The sequence below is a fragment of the Pezoporus wallicus genome, unplaced genomic scaffold (assembly GCF_028554395.1).
Source record: "Pezoporus wallicus isolate ANWC-B61680 ecotype Strahan unplaced genomic scaffold, APGP_CSIRO_Pwel_v1 contig_3952, whole genome shotgun sequence".
NCBI classification, from domain to species: Eukaryota; Metazoa; Chordata; class Aves; order Psittaciformes; family Psittacidae; genus Pezoporus; species Pezoporus wallicus.
This window is the reverse complement of record NW_026635034.1, coordinates 9,831,031-9,841,680: the sequence shown is the minus strand read 5'-3', so window position 1 is coordinate 9,841,680 and position 10,650 is coordinate 9,831,031. Positions and strand designations below refer to the sequence as shown.

Genomic DNA, 10,650 nt, shown 5'->3' with positions numbered 1-10,650 from the left:
TTGCTCTCAAAGTTGTTGCTCTTGATCTCGGAGTTTCAGCAGGTTGTACTTTACTTACATCCAGTATTTGCTGTGTTAATCGGCTGGGGGGCCTGGACTGAGGTTCTCATTTCACTGTAATTTATGGTAATGACTTGTAATACAATAGACTCTTTGATTATGAAACTGATCTGGCTTGCATTCTTAGTGTGGTCACCACCACTATACTTTGGGAGGTATATAATAGAAGTGTTTAGCAATTGCACATCTTTTTTTCCCTCCTCAGGTGGTCAACCTATGGAGGAGACATTCTCTTACATCCCCAGCCCCCCCACCAGACTATTTACAGCATCATTTGAGAGTTCTGAAGGTTTTTAATCGGCCTTTAGGTACCCTAGAGACTTGCCTGCTGATTGTGATGGGGATCACAATGTTGGCACACACAGAGTTTGTTTTACTCATGACCGTTTCTTCTGATCTCAAAAGTTAAGCAGAGTCAGGTTTGGGTCTTGTCTAGGGTTAGATGATATAGGAGGGCCAAGAGATTTTCCCCAGAGGCTGGTTGAGTAAGTGCCGCCAGTTACACAGACAAGATTTGCATCACACAAGGGATACAGCTCTTCATATTTGCTTCATGTGTGTGTCGTAGGATGGCATAGCTTCATGTACTTTCACCACCAGGTTCTGTACCCGGGCAGTGATATCTTGCCACAGTGCAGCAGCCCACATGGGTTTACCTCTGTGTTGCCAGTTGCTCTGCTTCCATTGCTGCAACCACCCCCACAGGGCATTTGCCACCATCCATGAGTCAGCATAGAGATAAAGTACTTTGCCCTCTGGCCAGTCCATGATGTCTTCAGGCCATCTGGGCAGAGATGGAACATGCAGATGGGCTCGTGACCAAGGGGTGGACTTAACAATGGACGCTATAGCCCAGGTTATTCATGACTGTGAAACGTCATTAAGCAAGCCAAGCAGTTAAAGCCTCTTTGGTAGGGAGGACCATGGCTGAAGTACTAACATGGGGAAGCCTGGCAGATTGATGGTATCACACTCCCACCAACCCACCAAGGCAAGCGCCATCTGCTTACCATGGTGAAAGCAACCACTGGATGGCTGGGAATGAGGGGAGGATGGAGGGGTTAGTGAGCGAGCAGCTGCATGGTTCTTGGCTGCTGGCTGGGCTTAAACCACGACAGGTACCTATTCAGGAAAATCACGTCTGCAGGCTCCTTAGCTTGAACTTGCTTGTGATGGCTCCTGGCTGGGAATATGTTTATCTTTTTGAAATAGAGGGTAGTGAAATGCAAACTCATGTATTCAGATTCCACTTAGTACAAAGGAGGGGGAGACCCTTTCAGGGATTGAATTCTGTCTTGTTTCTCCACTGAAATCACAGTCAAAAGAGGTAACTCTGTGACTAGACTAGCATGTGACAAAAACACAGACATCTATCTTTTTGTGTCTGTTATATGAAAGTTGCACCTAGTGCTTTCTGGTTCTGCTGTGAGGCCAACTGTCTGGCAGTTCTCTTCCATGTCTATCCCTTTCTTTTTTTCCTCTCCATCTTTTTGTCTCAGTGTCTCCCCACACTGTTGAAAAAATATTGTGAAGGTGGCTATGTGAAAAGATACTTCACTGTTTATGTTAAACTCATTATGTTTCCCTTCCTTAGCTCTGTAAAATTATCTCCCATTGCTCATGCTATTTCACCCTCCACCTGTAATGCAGTCTTCCTGCCCCCCCGCTGAGATTCCTCTCTCTTAGCAATTATATCCTTGCCTTCCAGGGTAACTTATTCTACCCAAGAACAATGATCACAGTAGTTCATTCAAAGCACCCATCCTGTGTCACTTTCAGACTGGTGGTTTGCATTTCTGTTTCTTTTTTTTTTGTGTATCTTTCCAGTGTTAACATTTTGGTCACTAAGAATTTTGAAACATAACAGTGCAGCTGTTTCACTTGTATGCAGTAGCTTATATGCACAACTGCTGTGTTATGCATATAAACTGTGTGTGGTTTTTACAGACAGTGTTTCTACAAACAACTGCCATGTGTTGTAAAGTAAAATCTAGCAGGCATTGTTTGTGTACTTCTCAGAGAAGTCTAGGAGACGGGAGCGTATTCACTGCACTGTAGTTTTCCATTAGTGTTCTACTGCTCAATGCGTATTTATGCAATTCCTTTTCTTTTTTTTTCGGTTCTTCTAGTTAGTAAGTGACATTTGTTTTCCTAGTGTCGTGGCATCAGGCCTGGAGGCTTAACTCACATTGCAGTTAACTGCCATGCAAAAAACTTCAGCCTTCAATGGGTAAACATTATTGAGCAAAATGTGTGGGGCCTCTTAGACTTCAAAGGAATTGGAGTTAGAGCTGCCTCAGTAACTGTCAGAGGAACTGCACTGAGCCAAGAGCAATTATTGTCAGCAAGCTCTTCTATATCTGGGCAAGTGAAAACAGATCTCTGATTTTTTGCCTGAGTGTGCTCTGTTACATCTCCCATAAAATCAGTTGAGCTTACCAATATGGTAAGTAGGTATGCTTTACCTACTCTTTATGCAGACAAACAACAGTATACATCCAATTTACAGACCAGAGCTGTGAACTGATGGCTCAGTAAGCTGGTTCTATGGCCCACAGTGCTTTCTGGGAGTGCTCTTTGCCTAGAACTCCTAATACTGTTTGGAAAAACTAGAGAAATAGGTGATAACTTACATGAGACCCCAGGTCAATGCAGATTGGATCCTTGGACTGTACCGTAGTCCACTACTGTACTGTCAGTACTGTAGCAGAAATAAACAACAGGAAAATATTAAACAGTGGATTTCTCTTCCTTCCTTGGATTAACTTTTCTGATCATCTTGTATTGTTTTAGTTGAAAATTAATAGATGACATTTTAATGCCTTTCACTACAAAGTTTACAGTATGCTCACTTGTTATTTCATATTCTGCAGTGATTAGCTAAATTCATGAGGAAGGCTTTCGGCTTTAATTGTTGCAGTCTTTTAAGTTTGCTGAGGTAAGCTCATTTTCAGCTATAGAACCTGTTTTGAAAAGATATTTTTGTTTATTTCCTTTTTGATTGAATTTGTTCTCAAATTAGGTTTTGTAAATTCATAATTTATGAATTGATTTATACTCTGTACTGTGTGTATGCATTTGCTGAGAGTAGCAGACAAAAGAGAAATGGATATTCTTCAGATACACGCTTTGATTAAACACCTCTAGTGACATCTTCTTACAATATCCAAGTTCTGCTCATTAGTCACAGTCTAACATTTGTCTGCCATCTCCTGATTATAATTTCTAAAACAATTCAGATTTTGTTTCCTGAAAATTCATTTCTATGAATTTTTGATAGGACAAGTCAATCACCTAAATGTGATGCCTCAAGGCAAACAGAAACGGTACAAATATACAATCAAAATAAGCATGTGTAAATAATGGAATTCTTTCCAACACTTGCCCAGCTGTGTTTTACAAATAGCACTGAATCCATTTACATTAATTTTATGTTTGCTAGCTGAAATTAATTTATGAATTTTCCACGTTTTTGTTCAGCCCTATAGTTTTTCAGGGATTTGTAAGAAATGGTTATTTAATTGAGACTAATGTAGTAACGGTAAATTATTCCTCTTTTTTCAGTACTTGCTACAAATTTGATTTCTATGGTCACTAGTATTAGAATGCCCATGAAAAATAGTAAAATAGAGAAAACAATGAAAAAATTGTTTTATTTTATTCTATTCTATAAGCCTCTCAATTAATGCTGTTGATAATCTCTTGGAGTTGAAGGTACTCTTTCCTATTTGACATTAGTTAGCATGTCTTCCACACTAACTGGCAGGATAATTTTTCATATGGGTTGTACTGTATGTACAGTGTACATAGATGGCTGACAAACTTGTTAATGTTGAGTCCAAATGTGCAATGCAGATTTCTCTTGCACAGGGAAAATACTGCTTTTCTTGTTCTAAATATGCTGGATTATCATCTACCAAAATCTACAGTTTAAAATATCCAGATTTTATTCTCTTTTGTGCACATTTGGTACATAACAGTTCTTTCTTAATTTGGAATTGAAAGAACTTGGACATAAGTTTTTGTTTTAAGCACATAAATGCAGTAACTTTCTGGTTACAAATCAGCATGCATTTAACCACAGAGGGCAAAGGGCATGCAGAAAGGATGAAAGGTCTCCACAAGCAAATGCTGTGCAGTCTCTTACTTACCATAAAGTAGTAAGTGTTAAATATTAGATGTGCCATTTACAGCTGCCTTTGGACAGCTGTGAATTAGTGGAGACATTAAAACAAAACCAATAATTATATTCTTGATTTGCGTTAACTGTAATGATTAAAACCACAAACTCAACTACATTCTAATTTTGTTATGTCTTGTTTTCATAATGAAAGATCTTTATACAGAGACCCTGTACACATTTGTTCAGTATCGCTATTAAAAGAAAATGATGCTAATTTTGTTAGAGGCCCACTCAACTTCAAGTTAGCTGTGTAGCTATGGCTACTGTTTATATGTACTGTTTGCTGTATGTCACAGCTTTGATAGAGCTATTTCTTAGACTTCTCTTAGTCTATTGTTCTAATTGCATATATCTTAAGGTGCAAAACTGGAAGGTACATCTGGTATTGCAGTTTTCTGTGGTAACAGCCTGTTTTCATTTGTCCATGCCGAGGTGGTCCAGATGGTCTCCAGAGATCCCTTTCAGTCAAAGTTATTCTGTGATTATAGGGTAGGCATTTGCACCTTAATTCCCTTCTCATATGTAAACCTCTACTAGTGCTGCAAACAACCCTTACAAGGTGTAAGGTGTTTATCTAATCAAATCCAGCACTTAGGAGTTTAACTTTCTTCTGACACTTATTTCTGATTAAGTCCATCTTAACTTCTAATGACTTTCAAAGTTCCATTGAACCTGTGAACCAGAAAACTATATCCTGAGTGGTTACAGTAACTCAAGCTAAATTGCTAAGCTTGAATGAAATGACTGAAGTGCAGCCACTGGACAAATCTCCCATTACCTTCACTGAGAACAGATTCCTGCCTTCTGGTGTGTTCTCTTCTGGAAATAATGATAGTAAAATAAATCAATTCACCTTCTCTTTTAAGCATGAGATTTATAGTGGCCAACAATTCTATTAACTGAAGGGAATAAGTTGTGTAAATTGGTTCTTTAATTCATAGGGGAATCATATGTAATAACTTATAAAGCGTCTTGTAATTAACTTTCCTTTTAAGTGTGGAATACTTGTATTAGACAAGCTTGTGTAAAGGATCTCATTTTAAATCAAAATACCTGTGAAGAAGCAGAAAGAAAATAGTAGTTATGGATATGCTAAAACATGTGTATGGGGAATATAGCCGGAGGGATCACTAAGCCAGATGGTGTCATTGCACATGGACGTGCATTTCTTGAATTCCTTATAAAGGATCTCTTGATTCTTCCAGGGTGTGGACAAACTTTTAACAATAATTTGCAATCCAGTAAAATAAGTCTTGGGGGATTTTTCAGTGATGGAACATACGTGACGTGAGGAGACTGAACTCTTAGGGACGTCTGGATTTACTTGCATAGAAAAGATTATAGATGACAGCCAACAGGGAGAAAATAACTTGAAAAATATTTTCATAGTTTGCTGCTGAGACCTGTTGAGTCTCCTGGTGATGGCCCAATGCCCGTGTTTATTCTTTTGATGCAAATTTAACACCCCAAAAGAGACAGTCTGTCTCACAGATGTTTCCATTGGTATTTCAGCAGATTTTTGAGTTCAGAGTCCCATATGAAAAGGCTAAAGTCCAGTTCAAGTGCTGTGTTCTGAATGGATATGGCATTTGAATTTGGGATCAGACAAAATAAAATTATTCTAGGTAAGCTGATTTAGATTTCAGAATGTCTGCTAATATTTGCTTTTTCTTATAATTATGTATTAAACTCCCTGAGACTTCACATTTTAACTTTTCACAGGGAGAAATGCTTTTTTGAAGTTAGTGAGTTAGAAAAATGTAGCCATCAAAATCTCTCTCTGCCATAATGTATTTTGCAATGCAAAACTATCAGGAGGATATACAATAATAAGATGACTTGGGTCCCATCCATCCTGCTATGATCCTAGTGAAGCACCGTGAAATCACTCTCTAAGGGCTGTGCAGATCTTCTCTAAATGTCTAAATATACTTATGGCCAATCTAATTAACTTTTACTATTCAAGCAAGAGTACTGAGGCTGCTGAAAGACTTCTCAGCTACTATCTTCCAAAAGGATACCCCAGAAAGAAGCTGGTTTATCTATGTGGAATCACGTACTGTTATTTTTGAAAGACTGGCTTCAATATAGTAGGTATATGTCCTCCCTTCCTCTTGTGTTTTTTTTTTTGTTGTTCCCTACCCTCTCCCCAACCCTGATCCCCCCAAGCAAAGCTGAAAACTCCAACCTGTGTTAACCAAAGCCAATGGCAAATATGAATTTGTATTATTACAAACATTGTATATATACCTACCCCATTTATCACACTTCTTTTTAGGACACTGACATCAAATCTTACTCTTACAAAAGAGCTAAATGCTAGACACTGGAAGTTCTTTGATACACTATAAAGCTCTATTGTAACTCCACCGCATGGCCTTCACATGCACATAATACTGACAGGTACACAGTCATATCGAATGACAAAGCTAGAAAACAGTTTCTTCATACTTTATTTTACAATTTCTCACTAAGTATATTTACAGGACACAGAGTTTGCTTTAGTGCAATACAGAGTAATGCTGCGTAAGTACAAACTGTTTAACCTTTCTAAAAAAAAAAAAGCACTTACCTGATGTTACAGCTAAGTATATACAGCAACATCACTAACTCTGAGTGAAAATGCTAACAGCATCTTTTCTTTTCACAACAATTTCTAGAAACAAACCACAAACCAGCATTACAAATTCCAAACTTCTAACCCTTGTACAGTACCAAATCATTTAAAAAATGATTTTTTAAAAGCACATGTACTGTATAGCAGTCTTTCTCTACGGATACTGACTTACTCTTTTAATACAAATATGATATTACCTTGGCAGTTTTAAAGAACAAAGTTATCTCAAGATATCAAACATCAGTAACAAACTCTGATAAACACAGCTTCTTGAGAACTTGCTTTAACAGCATTTCTTCACAGTGATATTTATGAAAGGTTGGAAAAAGATTAGCATAAAATATTTCCATCCTTTTTCAGTTTTTATGCAAAAGTCATTACTTTATATTGGCAATTATAAAATTACAAACACTTTCTATAAGTAACTGCATCTGTAGTAATGATTGATTGATAGAAAAAGTTATCAGTAAGACTTAAAATGAGGCTTGCATAAAATGATGGTCTGAAGAAAGGTACGTCTATTTTAAATAATAGTAAGGGAGGTAACTTAATTTAGAATAAGCAACACAGTAGTTTAACAACCAATTAATCAATTAAAAAAGCTAATTATTTATTAATTAATAAATGTTTAAAAAATAAAGGAATTGTCATGAGGTGAAATCAACATTTAAAAACATATGATGAAATGTTTTACCCTTAATCTTAGTTTTGGCACTTCATTGGAACAAATACTTTACCAAAGACCAAAATATGTACAAAAGACATACAGCTCTTTGATATATCTTGTAAATATAGTACATGAGTACTGGCAAACACTGAAAACATAGTTAAACATTCTCACAGAATTGCTCATGCATGCACTATTCTGACAACAGCATTGTATCTATGCTCTTGGCGGCGACAGTCTTGCATTACTTGGGTATTTTAGGCTGTTTCTTCAGGAGATCTTGTTTCTGATTTAAGTCTTACAAATTCTTTAGCAACTTCATCATTGGTCCTCTGAGAAAGTATTCTAAGAATTGTTAGCCCAGTTTCATCTACAGAGATGTTTCTCAACAAAGGGTACCAAGATGCGCAGCTACCTTTCTCTGCTACGTTTTGCAGCTGAATAACTGTCATTCCTATAATGCGATCTTCCCGAGCAAAGCAGTAATCTTTCACTGAGAGGTGAAGTTCGTAGGCTCCTGGCTTATCTTCATTACTCAGAATGCTGCAGGGATTAAAAATATGAGCTTAGAACAAGGAGTTCAGTTTAATTCTCCTAAGAAATGAGCCTACTCTAAAAGGCTTGTAAGAAGTGAAGTGATTGATGGTGGCAGTTTAACTTTTGTAGTTCCATTTTTTGTTTCAACAGAATATAATTTAGTTTTAAACCTTCTAAACAGTTAACCTTGCAGATGCTACTGATGATGCATTCTCTATTCCCCCGACCTGAACTGAAATAGAGCATTCTTTATTTCCTCAATATCTGAAATAAACACTGTTGATTTCCCTAGAACATACCTAAAATGTTCTACAGCTATCATAACCACATCTTTGAATCAAATTGAATTGTACATTTTAACCACCTTCTGTAAGTTGAAAAACTTAGTGGTTGTAACTCATGTTCGTATAAAACAAAGGTACAAATTACTAAATAATTTTGAAGTTGTGTCTGTATCTATGAACTCTGTATTTAATGGCCTTAAGATGTCTTTTATGTTCTTGCTGGTTTCACCACAAAAAATTCTAAGAAAATTTGCAAAAAAAAAATGCAATTAACAGATAAAAACCACTTACAATTGGAAAGTTTCGTTGTATTTTGGAGACCAAGTGTTGCTCTTTGTCTTGGTTCCATGTTTTCTTTTCTTGTCACTTAGGTTAGGACCCAATATGCAAACTTCCACAAATGGTCGGAACATAGCTGTTGTTTGCCAGTTTAGATTATTAATTGCCACAACTATAAAGAAATAAAAGAAATGAAGTTGAATAAAATTCCATTGGAAAAGCTCAAAATATTTATCCAGCATGACTTTGTATAGGTAATGAAAGGTGACTGGAGAGCTTTCCTATAGGATATCAATACCTGGCAAGCCTCAGAGAAGCTTTGCTTGTTCTCTGCCAGATAAGATGTCTGACTATTTGCAGTTACAACAGTAGCAAATATTAACATGTATTTTACAAATGCTTTACATGAAAAGGTTTTTTTCTGCTACCGTCACTGTAATTAAAAAAAATGAGCTTATGCTGATCTAAATAATACTGGATTTCATCTGGAATTGCAGTTGTGCAGAATAAAGGCATGTGGTTAAAATGGAACTTTAAAAATCTTGGTGCAATCATTCACCACCCAGCTCTGCTACAGCTTTTTGAAAATTAACTTATATTCAAGCAATTCAGAAGCGCAACTTAGCAACTGTGAACTTGTAACTTCATAACTTTGTATAATAAATTTTAACGGTCTATGCAGAGAAGCTTGGACAGTGCTTACCTGGATAAGCTTAACTTCTGCTGTTCTTGAGCAAGAAAAAAGTATAAGCCTAATCACCTGAAGCATACTTACGGCTTTACAAGTATTGTAACACTTAACATTTGTTGTTTCATTATTGGTGTGTTTTACTTAGGATGATAGGATATAGTGCTTGGGAGTTCTGGACTTTGCTACTGCTTTCTTTTTGAATTTAACTATTTTAAACTTACCTTTTACAGTGACTTTATGCTCACCAGTTCCAGGATGTGTAGAGATATCCACCTGTATAGATATCTCACCCACTGAATTATTATTGGTTTGACCTGAAATAGTAATTAGTAGGTTAGCACACTTGGCTTTCTAATACATCAAGAGGAACAGACAGTGAAAGAAGGCGAGTGGTATTTTCTGTCAGAAACAGAAGCTTCTGACAGATTTCACATTTCAGTGGGAATCAGTTACAGATTCGTAAGTGATTTTGCCACAAAAGTACGTGGCAATCGCAAATGTCTACGTGAAGTGCCTCAGGAAAATAAAAAAAACCTTTAACCTGAAACTTTGTTGTTGTCATTTGGTGTGGCTGCATCTAGAAATGCAAACATTGGTGGTTTTGTCAAACTGTGTTTGCATGTACAACCCATCTTATTGCAAGTATGTGTTTGGAGATTTTGGATACCTAAAATTCAAAAGGCAGCTTATCTGGGCTAGTACTCTAATATGACATATAGGATGTATTTATTTCATTGGCTTTCTGATGATGTAAAGTAAATCAAAGAGTGTAGAGACTGGGCCTTCTAGAACATTACTCTTGTTCTTCGAATTGTGAAATTTCACCTTTTCAGATTGTGACAAAATACATGGAATTCAACCTGAACAGTTTGGTTTGTGTGTGTGTTGTTTTTTATTTTTTTTTGGCAGTGGACCTTTTTATGAATGATGCTTTTGATTCTATGTGTAGCCAACTTTGGCTATGAAGTCTGAGTTGAGCATACTGTAACTTGAAGTCATTAATCTTTTGTTCTGATTAAAAAGCTTTAATGGCGAAGCTGAACAGGAGAAGCAGGAATTTGCAACATCTAAATCACAGGGAAACAGAGTGCATAGGATAAACTGAATGTACTGAGGACAGAAATGTCTCCTATTTACTGTTCAGAATGGCAAAACTTGGTAGCAGCCTTGAAAAAACAATAATTTGATGATATTAAAAAAAAGACACAAATACCTAGTACTGAAAAAAATCTGTCCCTGCAGTCAGCCAAACAAACTGTCTTTTATCAGCTCTGTGACTGTGGTACATTCTGAAATGTTTGTGTAATCCTAGGTTAACATATTATTTCATGT

The 10,650-nt window shown here is 36.7% G+C and overlaps 1 protein-coding gene across 2 annotated transcripts in view; it reads right to left on the bottom strand.

Moving 5' to 3' along the window:
- Positions 1–6,838: 6,838 nt before the first annotated feature.
- UNC13C (unc-13 homolog C) overlaps positions 6,839–10,650 on the bottom strand; it is a 145,923-nt gene continuing 142,111 nt past the window's right edge. For both annotated transcript variants that reach the window (XM_057397818.1, XM_057397826.1), the window contains 3 exons: positions 9,540–9,632; positions 8,640–8,799; positions 6,839–8,070 (listed from right to left, as the gene is read on the bottom strand). In XM_057397818.1, coding sequence (XP_057253801.1) covers positions 7,785–8,070; positions 8,640–8,799; positions 9,540–9,632 — 539 coding nt within the window. In that variant the 3' untranslated portion in view covers positions 6,839–7,784. The remainder of the gene's footprint in view (positions 8,071–8,639; positions 8,800–9,539; positions 9,633–10,650) is intronic.